At 49.2% G+C, this 19,925-nt stretch overlaps 1 protein-coding gene across 1 annotated transcript in view; it reads right to left on the reverse strand.

The window, feature by feature from the left end:
- Positions 1-19,925, reverse strand: part of ASTN2 (astrotactin 2) — a 257,225-nt gene that overhangs the window by 154,721 nt on the left and 82,579 nt on the right. Inside the window, exons 6-7 of the mRNA XM_042830923.1 lie at positions 17,406-17,552; positions 5,897-6,064 (exon numbers count right to left, since the gene is read on the reverse strand). Of these exons, the coding sequence (XP_042686857.1) occupies positions 5,897-6,064; positions 17,406-17,552 (315 nt within the window). The remainder of the gene's footprint in view (positions 1-5,896; positions 6,065-17,405; positions 17,553-19,925) is intronic.

Raw genomic sequence — 19,925 nt, forward strand, 5'->3', positions numbered from 1 at the left:
CTTTCATGTCCGCAGGGCTGGCGAGGAGATGAGCAAGCACAGAGATCAAAGCAGCACCGAGTGGCACACAGAGCCCTGCCACAATCCAGCACTGCTGCTGCAACTGGGAAGAGGAGCAGGACCCAGAGCATGGAGGAGGTGGGCAAACCGAGCACACATCTGCCTGGTGGCTTCACACAGGTGGGAGCTTCCTCTGCCTGTTTCCAAGCACAGGGCTCCATATGGCACACCATGCAGTACGGGAGCACTCTGCAGCCCCACTCTTCTGCACCACCAGCTTTTAGTTCAGGGCTGTCCCACGGCTCGTTCGTGCCCAAAGGAGAGGAGCCTGTCTGAACCCCCACTGTGCTCCTAGGGCAGAGGGAAAGCATACAGGAGCTTGGTGCAAGGGCCTACAGCACCTTCCAGCTGCATCCAGACCAGCGCCATGAGGACTTCAGCCCTTTTCTACACATCTACACAGGAAGCTAAAAGGTTTCTCCTATTTCACTCATCACACCACATTTCTGCTCATCCTGAAGCAGAAACATCCCCCAGCCATCTCCTTGCTTATCCACAGAGCAGCACAGCCAGGCTGCATGAGTGCCATGCAGCCAAGCGTTCCTGCGCCAGCGTGTTGGTAATCCTGTTATCCTCGTTAGGGCGAGGTGATCTACTGTGATAATGCTGTGGGATTCCTCTAATCCTCCAGTTGGCACACAGCAGAGGCTCCCAGAGTCCCTGTGCTCCCGAAGAAGCTGCTCTCTGCAGGCAGCAGCACTTTTACTCATGGAGCCAGGGACTGTGCCTCTGCCCTGGGGACCCCAGCACCAGCTCTGGCCCTTTGGGCACCTCTCCCAGAACCACAACTTGCACCCTGGGTGCAGGCAGGAGGCTGCAGGACTCACTCCAGGGCAAAGCTTAGCCCTTCAGTCCCTGCCACCACCCCAATACTGCACACATTGCTCCTGTCCCTGGCTAGCAGCCACGATGGAGGGGATGAGCAGGCCAGGGACAGGCACAGTGCACATGTGCACAAGGGTTGGCACAGAGTTTCTGATTGATACAGGTGCGGATGAGAGGGATGCTCAAAAGGCATCTCTACAAAACCCTTCTTTAAATGGGTTGCTGCAACCCTGTGGGATGTCAGAGGAAGAGAATCTGAGAAAATTCAACACAGAAAGGACAAAAATGGCCTTAATGGATCATTAAATTCCTAAATTCAGTGGACAAGTGAGGGGTCCTCAGAAAGTGGCTGCTGCAGCCAGGACCGGCCCAGCTGAGGCCATGACTCCTCAGCAGCTCCCAGCTCTGACAAGTTTCTCTTCCACCCTCATTATCTGCAGCTCCTGGCCTTTGGGGATGGCATTTTCCAAACTCTCTCCGCTTAATCCTGATGAGAAATTCAGTTTCACTAAAAGCTGTTCAGCTCTCAAGGAACAAGAAAGGAAAGCTCTTTCCTATCAGGACAAACTTTCTTTCTCTTTGATTATTTAATTCCTCTCTAAAGGAACACAGCCACCACGAGGCAGGATGACCAGCAGACCCCCAGAGATCCTCCACTGCAGCACATGGGCAGCATCAGTCTGATACAGGCATGAGGGACAGCTCGAAGTGGCTGGGAGCAGAGGCAGACAGCTCTGCTCCTCTGTGAATGCAGAGGGAAAATCTGGAATCAACAGTACAGACACGCTCCTCTCCCCCACTGCAAGTCACTCTCCTTGCCCAGATGCATCAAAGCACTTGAGAGCAAACCTAACTTGTGAGGATTGTCTCTGGGTTTACGCTCGACACAGATATTATTCTCATTATCATTTGCTAAGCTCCTAAGCTGCACTGCTGAGGAAGCTCCCCATGGGCACACGTGCGTGGCTGCTGCAAGGTCCTGAGCAGGCAGCACCCAAGGGTGCTCTGCAGTGCCCAACTTCTGCGCTGACACCACCAAAGTCAGCCAGCAGGGCTGGTAGGATGGGCCAAGCAGGCAAAATGTGCCCAGGAGCACCTCCAGCCACAGCGCTCCCCTCCTCTCCGCAGCCTCTAGACAGGCTCAGAAATGCCATTACAGGAACATTAGCAGCTGCAGGATTAAACACTCTAATGGCAGAAAATGAGAGTGCCAAGACAGCACAGATAACCTTAACTCAGCCCCCTCGCGGGCATGCATTTTGATTGCTGTTTATGTCTAACACCACAGCCCCAAGCAGTTAGCTTGGGAGTTAACTGCCTCCTGCCCTGCTTGGTGCGCAAGGCAAGCTGCGCCGCCGCACGAAAAGCAATTGCACATCGTGTGAGTTCTGACCAAGTTATTAAACTACATACCTTAGAGAGACAGAACCTCATCTGATGAAAGTCAAAGTCAATAAAGACACTGGGATCTTCCAACAGCGAAAACAGCACAAGTTCATGAGAACAAACAAATATTACTTGATGTGCACAAAAGCCACATGATATTAAATTGAACTATTGACGAAAATGGCTGTTTTCATAAACACAAGTAACCCCTCACCAAGGTTGGTCATCTGCTGATTTACATGTCCTGCTCTGCAACCCCCTTTAAGGAAAGGGTGCATTTAACACCGACTTCCATCTGTTTCCCACCCACGAGTCCTACCAGGCCAGCAGAGCCATCTGCGGCCACAGTGACAAACTCACCCATTTGGAAGATGATGGAAACCTCTTTTTCTTTTCCCCCTGCCAATTTCTAGAAAAAGACCTTTTGCTACCACACCTAATTGGGTTCTTACAAGCATGTGCCTATTGTTTTGTGGGTGCAATCAATTGTGAATGCATAGAAGACAGCTTTAACGGGTAAGTGCCTGATTTATGGATGGGGAAAAAAATCAACGCACTTGCACCTGCTAATCAAGGTAGCGATCCATCTCATTTATGCCACTGCTCTGGCAAGCCTGACAGCACAGAATCAGAGGCTGTTTTTTCCAGCGTTTGGCCCTAAGGGACCAATTCTCCAGCAGGTCTCTTAAGTGATGCCCACAGAATGTGCAAGTGAATCAGTTTTGTGCATACAAAGCAGGTAATTGTGCTCACAAATCAGGATTTGCATATGCCACCAAAAAAAGGATGCCCTCATAAATGTTACTGGCACCGGTAAGGGAGGTGAATGAAAAAGCACTCCTTGATTGTAGGAAAAAGCATCTCAGAGCACGGCATGAATGCTACGTCCATTGGAAAACCCAACCGAGGCGCAGCTCTGGAGTGCATTATCCACACTGTGAGGCTGAGGATAGAGTCAGGAGAGACACCCAGCTCACTCGAGGCCACAGATGATATTCTGCTCCTGTGCAGATGTTGGTGCTCTCCCTGAAAAGCTCTGATGAGCTGGTACTTTGCAGAGAGGGCTTGAAATTTGTCAGGGGCAGCAATCATTTAATTAAAGAATGAGTCACACTGTGATGACACAAGGGAAAGCAAATTAAGGTCAGGCAAGCAAGATGTGTTTTGGCGTTTCCTAGCGTTTCCGAGCCATGGTTTTCAGCGTGGATTATTATTCATCCTGAAGCAGCACTTGTGGCTTTGCTTACGAATCAGCGCATTGCACGGACAGATATTCCACAAAACTCCAACCCTAAAGAGGTCTTCAGCCCAGGGAGGAGTAAGAGGCTGAGCGTCACCAGACCGCATGTGCAACATGGTGACTTCTGTCCAAACCTGTGCCAGCACTGCCTGGCAATGCTGCTGAGGATGAGACCTCTCATAGAGGTGGAGGAGGTCTGCATTCAGCTTGGAGGGAGAAAGCTTTGGGACAAGGCATTCAATGAAGGAGAGAGCGGCCGCCAAGGGGGACCAAAGGCAGAGTGGCTGTAAACACACTGAAGCACCTCAGGGGTTGCCCTGCTGCTCCTTATAAAGGAAACCTTCAGGGCATTCATGCCCTAGACAGGACAAACCCTGGCCCAGCACCCCTCTTCCCCCATCCAGAGAGGATGGAGGGCAGGGAAATCCCCCGCACCCATTCCTCTAGATGCTCACAGCGATGATAAAATCCCTGACCTGGAAAGGTTGAAATCTAGAAAGGATTTATGTCCCCTTGTAAAACCACAGGCCTCTCTCTCTCGTGGTGATAAAAATAAATCACCCTTAAAAATAGAATGACATTAATAAATATAAATCTAAAAATACATGCAGTGCATCATGGAATTACGATCTGCTCCCAGCCTGGCATGGAAACTTCTCACCAGCTGAAGGCTCATCAACAGCAAGGATTGGAAGCGATGTTGGGGGCTATCTCCCGGGGTGGGAGTCCCATAGGTACTTCCAAAGGACTCAATGTCAGTAGGTAGTTAATTGTTCAGCTCTTGGTAAAGTCTGGAAACTCGTACTTCAAATCCACAGCCCCACCAGCCAGTCCTGCCCTACCCCTGCAATAAAACTGGCATAGACAGGAGAAAGGTTTTGCTTTATCCATGTGCAAATTCCCAGGTTGAAGGGAGAAGAAAAAAGCTGGTGTACAGATTTGAGGTAAGGAGCCTGATGGTTCAGAGCATGGCTGTTCTGCCCTCACCTCCATCACAGAGCTGAAGGCACAGACAGACACACAGACACTGCCCGATGTGCCCAGCATTGGGATCATAGCCTGCCTGAATTCATCACAGATTTTCCACCTTGCTTCTCCCACTCTGACCAGGTCACAGCCCCTTGAACCTGTTTCCTTCCCCCAGGCACATCCAGGACACACCATACTTCAACCAGTATCAGGTAGACTCAATGCTGCTGGGTTTTGGTCAGATGGGAAGCAGGAATGGGAACTGTAAAGCAGCTGATGAGGTTGGGATTCAGCACTGTGCTGGAGCTGAGCTAAAGAGCATCATTCCCTTCCCTGCAAATGAGATCTGACATGTCCTGCTCGGGCATGGAGCATCCAGCAAGAGGGACAAGCTGCTACAGAGAGCTGGGGATGCAAAGGGAGCAGCATCTGGGCTGCTGTGGAAGAACAGCCAACACCACACAGGGCCTGCATCAGTGCCAAGGCCAGCACAAGACTGGCAAGCAGAGCATCGGGGCTGCCTCCATTCACCCTCCTCATGTTTTCTGCTGGAGCCAGGAGCTTTTTCTTCTTCCTCCCCTGGGTAGAACTGAACTCGTCTTTCCTCATCTCAGAGGTGGCTGAGAGTTGCTGATGCCTGAAGTGATCATGCCGTGCTGAAGCACATGCTCTCACATCACCTCCATCTGCCAGGGGCTGCTACCTCAGCCCTCCTAGGCTGCAGGTGATGCCCAAAGCTACTCAGCATGGGGAACTCAGAGTGACTATTCTGCTGTGCCTACACCTGTCAGTACCTTCACACAGACAAGACCTCAGGACCAGGCGTATGAAAAGAGAATACTGTCTTGATAAGCAAAATGGATTTAAGGAACTTAGTTTAGTATTTGCTGGAGTCACACACTCATGTGTCCCACTCATGCAGACCCCCATTGTTTCCTTGCTGCAATTTTGCTGTTTTCTGGGTTCCCAGCTCACTACAGCTGCTCCCCATGTATTAAACAGGAGAATGGGGCCAGAAGGAAGGTGGCACTTCTTCTCTCCTTGGCCTCACACACAGCTGAGCCACAGCACAGCAGGTTGCAGATCCACGTGCAAGCAGAGCACACAGCAAAAAGCTCAAGAGAGGTGGAGAAGAGATCAGCACTAGGTCACACTGGGCAGAAGCACTGAAGGGAAAAGAAGAGACAGGTCCACCTGTCACTTTCTACTCTACTGCTTGATTTCTACTCCCCATCCTGGCACTCAGCTGCTTAATGCTTGCTAATGGAGGTCACCAATACGTACCCTGCTGTTACTCAGCCCTCTGCCCTGATGCCAGGCATGGGTGAGCCATGCAGGTATTGACATAGCCAGAGACAAACCTCCCACACACCTCCAGCCTCTACAAGGTTTCTACTCTCCCCAGGCCTCCCTTACCTGTCTCTTGGTCACACAGCTGTTCACAGGCATCGGTGGTCCTCTGGCCACAGAGATCTCTCACCCAGGGAGACGTGGCATTGATCTGATAATAAAGGGACAGCTTGGCTGGGTTCAGCCAGTCGGAGATGTCCAGGTAGCTCCCCTCGCTCACAACGAAGCTGCTGCCTGAGAGTGGAAAAAAGTGTGTAAGGCAAGTATAAAAAGAAAATGAAAAGCATTTTATGCCAAAAGGTAGCATGTCGCAAGAAGGAAAAGGGTTATCTTAAACTGCAGCCTTCCAGGGGAGGTCTACAGGGACTACAGGGGAGTCAACTCTTTGAAAGGGTATAATAGATAATAGCAGAACAAGGGGAAATGGTTTTAAGTTGAAGGAGGGACCATTTAGGTTGGATATCAGAAGGAAGTTCTTTAATATGAGAGTGGTGAGGTGCTGGCACAGCTGACCAGAGAGGCTGTGGATGCCCCGTTCATCCCTGGAGGTGTTCAAGGCCAGGTTGGATGGGGTCCTGGGCAACCTGGGCTGGTATTAAATGTGGAGGTTGGTGGCCCTGCATGTGGCAGCAGGGTTGGAACTTCATGATCCTTGAGGACCCTTCCAACCCAAGCCATTCTATGATTCTGTGATTCTAATTAAGGTACAGAGGAATCTATACATGATTCCCAAGCAGCAGAACTTCCGATTACCGACCCACTGCTCTCCACAGCACAGCCAGTTTGTTCTTGTTGCTTCAGTACTAAGGAAAGAAACCTTCCCTGCAAAGGCAGAGAACTGCAGTTGCAGGCTCTCCTCCCCTCTCTGACAGATCAGTCAATCTGCACTCTTTTGTGCCTGCTGCACGCATATGAAAATGCCCAGAGAATGGACAACCCCTGCAAGACTCTCCCCTATCCCATGAGTGCCACAAGTTGCTGGTTTTGATTCCTGCATCTCTGCAGGAATGCAGACAAAATGCAATTATTCTGATCCATAGGATTGGAGCATCACTTTCCCAGCTCATGCAGATGATATCTAGCAGTCAGCCAGATCCCAGGACCAGGATGGGAGAGGGCAGCAGTCCATAGGGCTGTTTCTGCTTCATGTCTCCCAGCTCAAGGCAAGTGAACTGACCCAATACAACTTCTACCAGAAAAACTTCCCTTCGCTCTCCCCCCTGAGAGTTAAAGTAAATTCCTGCCAAAAAAACCTTTTCTTACAAAATCTTACGTTTCTTTATTTTGTGAAGTGTATTTTTCCCCACCAGCATCTGGGAATATGCATCATCTAATTAGCCAAATAGATTTTCAGTTCAGCCCAATCATTTCCTTATCTAACATCTGAGGCCCAGCATCGCTTGGGGGATTTTGCAGGCACAGAGGTCCTCATTAACTCTGATCTTCAATTACATTGATTATAAGACTGCCTCCATAATAGTGCTGCACAGATCAGAGGGGAGCCAAAAAGCCTCTGCCATTAAGTGGTGTTTTGCAAAAGTTACCCAGGTAGAAGCCTCTAAGAACAGGGGAGAAGAAACCTTCAAAGAGGAGGAGTGGGAAGGTAAACTGCCAGGCAGCCCAGGAGCTAGCAGGCACCCTTCTTTTAAGCACTGGGACTGGAAATAGGGGCAAGCTTTGCAAGCACAATATGAAGATTCAAATCCTTCTTTGTGATTACTCAAGAATGGCAACTCTGGATCAACTCAAGATCCTGGATATATTTTCTTGAAACCTGAAGGCTTGCATCACTTGGAAAAATAATGTCTCAGTGCATTACTAGGCGCTGCAGAAGTTCTCAGCTCAACGAAAACCAAGGGATTAAAAAAGCAAAACAAAAAATACACAGCAGCAACCACCCCACAAGAATCTGCTTGGACACACACTCCAAATTTCCTTTGGAATGAGAACTGATGATGCTTGAGCAGGAAGGAGTTTGCCTCAACCTCACGCTGTGCCACGTTATCTTCATGGAAGATAAAGAAGCAAAACCTGAAGTCAGGCTTTTGAGTGAACAACCCTGTTTCCAAGCATCCTGAGATCACAACACCATACAAATCCAGGCCCTAATTTCACATGAATTCAAATCTTTCACACTTATACAGATCACACAGATGCATCTCTACATCCACAGCCGAGGGATGAAGCCGCGCTGCTGAGCGCACGCACAGCTAACAAAGAGCTGCAGCACACAGCTGCACTGGGGACCAGTGAGGCAGGGGCTGGATGACCAGGCTGCAGGAGACACCTGCCACAAGGCACCTGCAGAAAGCACTGTAACACCAAGCACAAACAAGAACCTCAGAGCTGCCTAACCTTTCCTGTTAGTTCTTTTCCATCAGTATTGAAAGACAGCTTTAGGCACCAATGATAACTACTACTGGCTGTTGGGTTTGGTTTTGTTTTGTACCAAATGGAAATACATCACGAACCCATCGGGAGGGTTTACATCTATTATAGCGTTAGTCTCGGTTGCTTACTTATTTTTATAGTTTCTTAGTAATGACTGTGGCTGCAGAAACACATCAGTGCATTTGGAGGTTCAGTGACAGACAAGACCCTCCGTGCCCAAAGGCTCAAAAGCAAAACCACCGGCTCTTGATTAAACCCTTCATGAACCCACTCCTATTTAAAATAGAGCCAGGGTGAAAGCAACAGAAGGAAATCAGACATAAAAGAGTCATATAATTGGTTTTTGTTCAAGACAAGGCTGACTTGAGCCAGCAGTGCCCTGGCACAGGACCTTGGTGGAGGGAATCCAGCAGGTGACAGCAGGGCGACTTCAGAGGTGGGACAGATCGATCAGTTCCAGGTGTAAATTCGTTTGGGAGAAAGAAAAAACAACATAGATTTGGGGAAGGAAATCGTGTCGTGTCACATTCTATTCTGTACACAGGGAGATTTACAAACATAACAGAATCGTAACTGAAAGGAAATTTAAAAAGTGTTCTTGCATTTTCATATGAATTAATTTTGATTTCAGGACGTCTTCAAGAGAGATCATCCTCAAAAGTAAAAGAAAAGGAAAAAAAAGTGAAAATGCTTGAACCCAAAATCCCTGGATTCAATGCTTAGTGAAAATAATGGGCGCTGTTCCACCTCAGACAAGAAAAGAAGCAAATAAACAATTAAAAAGCAGGGAAATTGAAAGTTCTAGTTAAATGTAAACACTTTCCTCCCTTCCCAGGAGGGGGAGGAGGGAACTGCTTGCAGCCAGGAAACTTCTCACATCCCAGCTCAGCTGGGTACCATTTGAAATGCATCACACACACCTTCCCCATCGTCACTCTCACTGAAAACACAAACAAAAATCCCAACCTTGATCCTTCCTAAGTTTGCTTCATAAAAAAAAAAAAAAGGAACAGGAAAAGGAGTTTTACAAACATTTTGAAAGCTCAAATTCCGAAGATTTCAAAGCCTTTCCACACAAATTTTCTTTTTGTTTTCAAAGAATCCGCACACATAAAACAGTTTCCACAAGACACCAGCGCGCACTTATCAAAAACATCTTGAAAAGCTACGAAGGGGCAGGAGGAACAGCAAATCCTTTTAGCAAGCGACAAGAACAAACATTTCCTAAGCAAGTGTCATCTCCAACACGGTTTGCTTGTCAGAAAGACCCGCCGGATCCGTCTTGTGTAACACCTGGTCCCTCAGCAGAGGTAAACAAAAGGGGATGGCAGTGGTGATCAGATGCTGCTGCTGTGATGGGGGGAAGCCCTGGCTCCCAGCTGCAAACATCTTTTGGGGAATGGGGCTCAGCCAAACCCACAGCTGAAAGCGCTCCGTGTGCAACACAACCCACAGGCACTGCGTGACACTGAAAGCTCAGCAAAATCCTCTTTAAACAGAGAGACTGGGGTAAAGCAACCAGGGTGAGACGTCACAGTAACAGCAGGACACGGCCCGGCAGCTGCACAGCGCTCAGAAGCCAGGCCCTGCTGCAGATCAGCATCACAGCCCTAAGGAGAAGCTCAGTGTACGGCTGCACAGCGCTGGTGCTTCAGGGGATGGCGTTGTTTGGGTTTTTGCATGTGTGTTTTTCCCCCTTTCCTTCTCAAATGTTGATCAAAGCCGGGCCGGCTAAGACAGCAGCAAAAGTTCATGTCTCTCACGCTGAGGTCTCCTTCAAAGTTCAGTGGGACTGCTTAAGCCGTGACAAAAAAGGCTTGAAGTTTTGACATTTCAAAAATCATTTGCCAGAACAAAACAGGATAAAACAGCTCAGAAGAGATGTACAACAAGGGAAAAGAACAAAGAGCCCAAAAGGCAGCCAAAAGGGTTTGGTTTTTCCTTTCCCTCTGTTTTTTCTTTCTTTTTTTTTTTCTGAGGGAAGAGATCAAATATTTTTGTGCGTGTGTGAAGAATTTCTGTTTCTTCCTCCCTCCACTCCTTTTTTCTTCTTGGGTCCATTTGTTGTATCTTGGACAACAAAACTCCTTGTCATCTAAAATTAGTATTTGGTGTTAGAACCCTGCAGGAGGTCGTACGACAGGTTGCTAATAATGCATCCGTCCCTGTACCATCTCACAATCATAATCCTGTTACACATTCCTCTTTTTTTTTTTTTAAGACCACAGGAAGGATTATCCCCTATAGGCACAAAGCATGATTTGATTTCTTAGGAGACTTTCTTCTTGTAAAACTTGAAAGAATATTTCCCATAGAGACAACTCCTCCCCTATCGGCTCTTCCTGTTGATCAGCTCTTGCTCTCCCATCCTTGTACTGGAGGATAAAGAACTCTGTTTCTTAATTTTCTTCGAGGAAATTGAACCAAGAGCCACGCAAACATTCAGTTCCCAGGACACACATACAGTGAACCAAGCAGCAGGGGCAGGGCTGTACCCACGGCCCGACACAGCGCCCAGCTTTCCAGCTCTCTGCTCAGCACAAAGCCTGAGAATTTCGAACTCATTTCATTTCTGCCAAGTCACTTCTGTAATGTTTTTCTTCTCAATCGAAACTAAGGACAGGATCACAGCGTGTTCAAACCCACCCCAGACGTTCCCTTCTGTTTATCTAACGCTTTCTCCCAAACAACGCCTAAACAGAAAGTTGAGTAAGCCTTTAAAACCACACAAGCTTCTATGTACGCCTTTCCTGTCTTTATTTCTCTCTCAGCCAAACTGAAGGCAGCTCCCACCACGCAGGGCTCGGCTGCAGGAGGCGTTTTTGGCACCTGAGCTCCATGCACACCGTGGGCTGCCCAGCCCATGGCCACGCATTACAAATGCCATCGATCGGCTCAGTGCTCACCTTGGTGCAGCAGAAGCACATTAGTGATACAAACCTGTACGCAATTACAGCAAAGGCTACAAGCATCTTTCCTGTGGAAAGAGCAGGGTTACATTTTAATTGTTAAATTGTTACTTGCTTGATAATTCTGACAGATCCTTTCTTTGAGTTTTCTTGGAAATCAGTCCAGATTTCACCAAGGCTGAACTTCTGTCAAAGAACGCCTGTGTTTCATTTCATACAGCAAGCCATCAGTCATACAGCCTTCTCTCAAACCCAAGAGGAACCCAAACGCCCACATGCAAATGTGCTGTGCCCTCACTTCTGCAAGACTCGGGCTGAAGCCCACAGCTCCAACAGCTAAGGAACCAGCCTGCCTGCTCTGTGGTGATACCAAGACACCGTAACTGCCCAGTACCAACACGTCTGTGTCCTCAGCAGGCATCTGGGCAAGCAACAGCTGACAAAGATCAGATATCTAAACACAGCTCTCCCTCAGCACTCCCTATCTCCCACTCCCACGCTCCAGCCAGAGGCTCTTCTTCAGAGACACTCAAGATATTGGACGAGAGTTCAGGGAAATCCTGCCTAAATCTGATCGCTCCACCAAGTATCTGATGGATGAGTTATGATAAGCTGTAAGAAACATCAAGTGTGTGTGAATGCAAGAGATTTTTCAGCCAGCGCAAAGACCAAATGTCCCCTCAGGCAGAAAACACAGCCAAGACACAGAACCTACGAGCCATAGGGCCACAGTGAGCCACCAGCTGCTCATCACGAGATTAAGCAACACCAATGTCACCACTTGGGAGAATTAGAACACGGCGCAGCATGCTCCTGGCTATGCAGCCTCAGAAAATCCTATCTACATTGCTGCTTTGCTGCTACTGCAGGTGTCCCATATTTTCTGTACAAAAGCAAGCATGACCTAAGCCAGGTCCCCAAGCTGACCTCAGTCAGCTCCCCAGGCCCAACTCACCGCCATGCTGGTGAGACCAGGAAAGGGTCATCCTGCAAATACAGATGCTAAGATTTGCATCTCTCCTTTCCATGGAAGAGTACTAGAGGCTAGATGGTCAAGGGCAGTACATCCTATTGCACCCTCCCCTTCCTGTCCCTCCCAGACTAGAGGGCAAATGGCATTGGTGCAAGCTCAGTATACACTGGGAGATGCCATCCTCCGGTGATGGACACTCTGCCTCTCTCAGGATGTCACAATTCCCAGCAGGCCCCGCTGACTCAGACAAACACCAGCACCAATCCCCCTGTTCGGCTCCTACACACCCTGCTGAGGACTCAGGAGGAGGCTTTGCCTTCCCCTGCAAACAGAGCTGCCCCAGCACAGGGACGAGCAGAGCTCAGGATCACAGCCTGTCAGAGGCACGATAAAAACATGATGTACTTCAGCCTACAGAATCTTATTAGTTCCTCATGCAAAGAGTGTTCACGCCATAAAACCGTCTCGGAATCCCTTTGATCCACGCTGATACAGTTTATAAATTGATGTTAATATTTAGAGTTCATGTCTGGTAATGCTGCAGCCATTTGCTCACATTTTCTTGCCAGCCAAGCAGGCGCGGGAGCGAGAGCAAGCTGTAAGGCAGGCAGGAGATGACCCAGTGATTAAGAGCTGATGAAATTAAATGCAGTCTGCAGAGCTGCCCCAACACAGCCACCTCGCCAAAAGATGTTACGTCTGGGGCAGGCAGAGCCAGGCTGCCAGGGGATGCTGCCGCTCCTGCCCAAGCACTGACCCACATCTCTGTACAGCATCTCTAAAGAAGAAAGACTCCAGGCTGAGCAAATGGTCTGATTTCAAAGCAGCCCATTCCCCCATTGATTTCAGGGGGGCTGGTGAGGCGGGGACCAGCTGGGGAGCACAGCAGCCTGGTTGCTCCCAGGGGATGCTGAGGGATGGAAACCTTTGAGACTGGAGCCTTTCCTTCATTCTTCTGGTGCAAAGTGGGGATGCTTCATTTGTAAATCAGTGAGCGTCTCCAGATTTTCCTCACTGCAAAGCAAAGCCCAGCACTGGGCAATTCCCCACCGCCCCCATCTCTCATACTGCTCATTTCTATGCGAGCGCATGCGCAGCACGTGCTGAGCCCACACGAGCCAGCACCAGAGGAACCAACCTAATGCCTGGTCACCTCTGAGGGCTGCACAAGATTGAGCAGGAGATGTCAAAAGCAAACAATTTAAAGCAACAAATTTAATTAAAACCAAAATGAGAAGTTGTTGCAAGCCCAACAATTGCAGACTGCAGAGCTCTGTCGATCTTTGGGGAAAATTAGCAGAAGCTGCTAATAGCAGCATCCAATTCCAGTGGCGTCTTGAAGGAAACAGTTGTGGAGGAAACGAAATAAATAATCTTCAGACAAAACAATTACTGATCAGGTGCGTGACAATCTCACAATGTCATCATTCAGGCAGGCAGATGCAGATGCACGAAGCTTGGAGAAAAACAGCCACATGCACGGCTCCCTCCACCTTACCAGCTCCTTGGACCCACTGTGGGTTTCACAGTCACAAGTAGCAACGCCCCATTCTGGTGCTCACCTGGCTTCACCTGCCCCATGAGGGCTGTGCACAGAGGTGCTCGGTTTGCGTTCCTTTCCCTCTCCTTGCAGGAGCTGGAGGAGGACATCCCCACATTCACCCCCAGGCTGGAGCTGCAGCAGCAGCCACCGGTGCTCTCAGCAGAGCTGGCTGCATCACAGCTGCACAGGCTCTGCTCTGACCTCCATAAACCACACTGACCTGAGCTGCATGACGTCCCAGAGGCATCGCCACATTTTCTCTGGCACACGTCTCCCACAAGGAGGGGAGAAGGCTGTAAATGCCCTGAGATGTCTTTGAAGTGACAGAAGGCTGCTTTATGTCCTTTGCTTTATTTCCACTTACAACATGAAACCCTACAAGCCCCTGGCTAAATGTAGCTCTTCCTTCCTCCCGTACGCAGCGGTGGACCTCGCTTACCTCTCCCACTAAAGTATCCAGATACAAACATCCACCCACACCATATATAACCCCTTTGCAGGCTGTAAAAACGGGAAGCTTTAATTGATACTATATTTCAAACTGCTGTGCAGCAAGGACATACTCCAGGCTAAGTCCTCTAGGGTATCTTTCTCCATCCCTGCTTTCCCTGCAAGCAGCTCCCATTGCTCTCCTTCTCTATTTTTTGAATGATTACTTACAAGAAAAAAGTCCCCATGAATGCACAGAGCTGAGTGGCTAACATATTCCTAAGGGGTTTTATTGCTCAGATGGAGGGGCTCTCTTTTCTTTTTCCCCACTTTGATGCTGCTAAATGTTCCTCTAAATAATGCTTTGCCTTTCCAAATCCTCATAAAAGCCACCATGAGCCTTCCCATCAATTCAGGCTTGCTCTGAAGTGGGCACGGTGCCTGCTGCTGGGTGCAGCCAGAGGATGCCCGAGCTGCTGCCATGGGAGGGACAAGATCCCCTCAGCCTAGAGAAAGGGGAGGAGGATGCTGCAGAGGATGGGGCACTGGGCAGAATGATCTACTGACTGGCAACCCTGCCCAAAGCAGGGGATTTGAGCTCAATGATCTTTAAGGTCCCCTCCGACCTAAGCCATTCTATGATTCTGTGGATGCTGCAGAAGGGGGCAGATGATGCTCAAGTCATTTTAGGAGGAAATGGAAAAGAAATGTTCCTATCCTTGCTGCTTTAACGAAACGTCTTGCAGCATGAAAAGCAGGGACAAAGCAAGTGCCTTCCTCGGCCCCACAAAGCAGTGTGCTGCAATTGGGGACTGATGGGCACAGACGTGTTCCTGGGAGGCCCCCAGTCTCCCCCTGCCAGCACATGGCAGAGTGCAGCAGCTTGTGCCAGGTCCTCGTGTAGCTGGCTGCCCTGGAAAATGAAGACAGAGCAGCTGTACAAACCAGGCAATAATTGTTCAGAGGGGAGAGGAGAGGGGGGGAGAACCCATCAAATGAACAAAAGGAGGAAAATGAACCAAGAGAGAGAAATAAGGGCAATAGAGACAGGCTGGTTATTAATACTGCCGCTGGTAATCTGTTCTCCCAGCCTTTGCTGCCAGTTGGCTCCTGGTCCCAGTCCTTCCCCCCTCCTCTTTCCATTAGTGACTCCAACAGGCTTGGGAGCTCCTTTTCCCATTGCTGCTGCTGGCTGCAGGAAGAGCTTCTCTCCTTGGGAGCTGCAGACATGCTGGGGCCGCTTCCCTCCCTCCTCTCTCTTGGCTTCAGATCCTGGCGCGCCAGAGCTGGCCCGTGTCTATTTCAAGTTTCCTTCAAAGCTGAGCCTTCATCTGTTAGAAGCAGGATGGCTTTCAGCCTGTCTTTCTTTGGCCTTTCCTGCAGAGGTACTGGTGGCCTCTTTCTCTGCTGTGAGATTTTCCTTGGCTGCTGGCATCTATTGCAATGCTGTCATCAAATGGGAATTAGTGGGCACCCTTCTGTCATGCAGAAACATCTCCAGAGAATGTGCTGCCCTGCACGCTCACCTAGCCTGCCTCACCATCATGCAAATACAAAGAAGAGCTTAAGGATCCGGACTGTTTAAGAGCACAACAGAATTATGAGCTGCTAGGTGCAGCAGGCTTCAGCCTGATCCAAGCTCCCAGCTTCGTTGGGGCCGTGCTCCTTCCAGCTCCACGTGGTGATGCCCATGTCCTCAGACCCAACATTTGGCAACCAGGTAAAAAGCAGCCCCACGTGTTTGTAAATGAACCCAAAAAGTCACCCAGGTTTTTAGAGAGGAGCACAGCCCCTGTCTGCCACCAGGGTAGGATCTCTGGTGCCGAGCTGCACCCCATCTCTGCAAACACAGCCAGCAATGTTTTCCTGGGTGCCATTACAATTTCCAAACCGGGCTCAGCTCAGTGATGCCTTTAAATGTTTCACAGTATTTTGCTGCCAGTTTGGTGCTGCTTTGGGATTTGTTGTGATTCAAATAGAAGGGACAACTTTAAGAGCTTTTCCCTTCCCAGGCGAAGGACTCTGCCACCGCATTAAATGATGAGATTTCAGTAAAACTGATGGCCACTGCAAAATGTCTTCGCTGCTTCTCTGTGAAGAACTTGACTGTTCCTCATAAAGAATATTTTTAAAGTTTTTGCAGTTTGTAATTATATTTTACAGTTTCATTACAAAGCTCATTTTAATTCTTCTCCAAACCGTTTTTACCAGTCCTCCTGCCACTTTCTCTTTAGAAAAGTCATTAAGTCGGAACTGGAGATCATCCCATTTCCCCCAGTTTTGAGGATATTAATCTGTTTTATTGGTATTTCACTGTCGTTTCCATTTGAGTGTTCTCTGTATTTGCATAATTTGCACTGCCACTCCCTTCCTGGTGACAAGCACAGGCTCAGCTTTTCATTTCAATTCTAAGCAGCCGCATTACGTTTTATTTCAGCTTTCGAGCCCACAGTGCCTTTCCTGGGCTAGAAGTGCCATCCCAAAAGCATCCTTAAAGGCACAGACACACGGATGTGGTGAGGCTCAGGCTGGGCAGAGCTCTGTGTTACAGTGCAGTGACTTCCTACATATGCATACTAACTCCAGGAAGAAACCAACCTTAGTAAGGATGAAACCCATTTTAAAAAGATTGTGGAACTCCTCTATGTCATGGGGCATCGGTTTAAGCCCTGCTCCTTCCATCACCACTGCACCTCTTCATGTACACTCCTATCCCCAACATATTCATTCCCTGCCCTCCTTCCTGACCCCAGTGTGGGGCTGGGTGCTGTGGGTTCCTGGCAGGGAGAAGCTGTACCCACCTTCAGCATGCCCTGAGCAGCACAGCAAGCACGGGAGCTGAGCAATTGGAACCGACTGAATAATGGCTTTCGTTGGCTGGAAGAAAATGAAATTTGCCCTCGTCTTACTGAAAACTTGCACTTGACGCTCGCTGCACATTATAAAGAAAAGGTCAGTGAAACACAACAAATGCAAGGAGCCCAGTCAGAGAAGGCAATAAATAGTGACAGCAGCCCTTGTCTAATTTTTCAAAGCATCTCTGCCTTGGCTCAAACACTAGCAATTCCACTCTGTGCTGCTGCAAGGGGCTGAGACGAGCAGCTCAACTGCTGCAGGACAGGAGTTTGTGCTGCTCCCAGGGCTCATTGACAAGCCCAGGGGAAAACAGGAACATCCACCAGATACGTACAGTGATAACAACAACAGCTGCAATGTAGAAGAGGTAAGTTCAGCTCCACGGTGCGGTCCTCTTGCTGAGTGCATACTTAAGGAGGTTTTAGAAGAGCTGTGAAGAGGGGTTAAGGGGTAGGGGTGCCCATGGGCTCTCACCATCAGCAATGAAGTGCTCGGGGACATGAAGCGTCACCTTGACAGTCAGCGGACAGGAGAGCTGCGAGCCGCACACCATGGCCAGGATGCAGGAGCTGACGGCAATCAGAGTCAGGGCTGTCTTGTTGACAGGGCTTTTCATTGAACCTGGAAGGCAGAAAGAGAGGTGGGAGCCACAGGAGGGACTGACTCGAGCCTCAGCCCCAAAGCTCCCCAGTTTGCACTGCCAGGACCAGAGCTCCTGGAGCCTTCCAACCCCATCCTTCCCATCACATTCTACCTGTGGTCCTGCAGGGCCCACCAGCCAAGATGCAGGCAGTTTTCATCAGCCTGGGTTTATGTGGCAAATTTTATCAAGTCACAAAAACACCCAACCCAAATCCAAGGGCAGCCAGCACCAGAACACCATTTCTTCTCACTTAGCACCAGGAGAAATCTATGCCTGCCGATTTTACATAGCATCAATGAGTGTTAATTATTTACACAAGCATGTATAAACATTCAGTCATCACACAGGGACTGGGATGAACAACAAAGCAATCTACAGAGCCAGTCACTTTTTACAGGCAGCAGATATTACAAAAAGAAGTTTTATTTTGTCAGTCACAGAAGCTTATGGTATCTTCAGAAAAGCAGCTCACTGGAGGGTTTGCTGCAAGTGCCAGCTTAATACTTCCTGGCACAAACAGGAGCCTCTGAAGCTGGCACCTGGATGGGATGTGGTCACCTGTCCCCAGCTCCAAGGCCACGTGCTGGACATCAAGGCTAAGAGACAGCTGCATCGAGAAGCCATCCATGGGGACATTGCTTAACCTCTCACTGCTCTGTGCGTGTCTCATACCTGCACACGTGGCCAGCCTTGTCTGTTGCTTTGTGTTTTATTCTCTTTTTTTTTTTAAACCAATGGAATTACAGAATCAGAGAACCAAGTTAGCTGGATAAGATCTCCAACAGATCACCATGGCCAACCAGCAAACTGACCTCATGAGACCTGCTGTGGGGAGGGCTGTCAACCACTAACTAGCTAACCACTAACTCAAGCAGCAGATCAGGCTGCCCAAGGCCCAATCCAACCTGGCCTCGAACAGCAGGTTTAGAGAGTGACAAAGTCACCAGCAGCATTAGGATGAATGAATCAGGTCTGCTACAGCATAGTGGGGCAAACCCAACCCCAGGCAATGCAGGGGAAGGATGTGAGACCAGGTAAAGAAGCCACGCATAGGAGAGACCCAGCCGTCCCAGGAGATGCTCTTGCTCTGAGCAGACTAGGAGCACATGAGCCACACTCTGCTGACGGAGGGGACCAGGAGAAATGTTCTCCAGCCAATGCTACCCACCCACAAGCACAGCCCCAGCATCCTGGCTCCAGGGAAGCACCAACCCGAGATCTGCTCCATGCTCTCCTGGCTGCACCACTGCTCAGGATTCAGGCGAGGACGCATCTTTATCTTTGGAATCAGATCCAGCTCCCTGCTCTCACTCTTTCATCAGCAAAGTGAGATTTAAAAAGCATCTGCTTGAAAATTGAACGGGAAATGCATCCAGCGAGTTAGCACTCGTGTGTTTCACCCTATAATTTGATCAAATCCGCTTAGAGATGCTGGTGCCAGAGCAAGGAACTGGCGGAGCCCAGGGCACAGCCTGTGCTTTCCAGGCAAGCAGCATGCCTCACCAAAGCCTCCCTGCCCCTGGCATTTGCAGGACAGGAGTGGCTGATCTGCTGGAAAACACCCCATAGCCCTGTGACAACAGGAGTAGCAAAATGATTATTTATAAAGCATCTTCTACTTCCCTTACACATGCAGCATCTAAACAGCTTTCCCACTATTTCACAGCTTTAACACCCATCTCTGCCCTTCACCCCTCAATGCCCTTTTTTCCTTCCCAATCTTTATTTGTATCATCAGCATAAATTAGCACCTCCAAACTCATCTCCTCCCAGGACATACTGTGCCTGCCACAGACCCAGCTTTTGGTTGGAGTTATGATACTCATGCAAGAAGAAAAAAAAAGATGGAAAAAAGCTGCTATCGAGATAATTGGACACAGTCAAGTATACAATAGAACAGAGAACACTGGATTTTACCATTATAAATCACCTTTCAATCCAGGGTCTTAAAGTGCTTTGCAAACATTAAATCACAAATCCCTTATGAGTTAGGGGAGTATTATCCCCTTCTCACAAAAAGCCTGAACCACAGGTATGCGTGGCAGCCTTCAGCACCCTGCTGCAGAGCTGGATTAGGGCTCTGGAGCTTCCCACCCCCATCCCATCCCCATCCCATCCCCATCCCATCCCCATGGTTGCTTCTCTCCCAGTCACTAAGAGGAAAGGGGCACAGGAGCCTGAGCCAAACAAAAGCCTTTTCCATCCCCATGAACATGAGCTTGGCTGCCCAAGGGGAGAACCACTGCTGCAGTTCTCTTCCAGCTGCCTTCCCAGCTCCTCCCCCCCCTCCCTTGTTTCCATCACAGCGCTGATTACCGACCCCCAGAACTGCCTGCAGTTGGCTTTCACCA

Source organism: Centrocercus urophasianus, unplaced genomic scaffold, assembly GCF_019232065.1.
Source record: "Centrocercus urophasianus isolate 14NV4802_14NV808 unplaced genomic scaffold, USGS_Curo_1.0 seq_34, whole genome shotgun sequence".
In the NCBI taxonomy this organism is placed as follows: domain Eukaryota; kingdom Metazoa; phylum Chordata; class Aves; order Galliformes; family Phasianidae; genus Centrocercus; species Centrocercus urophasianus.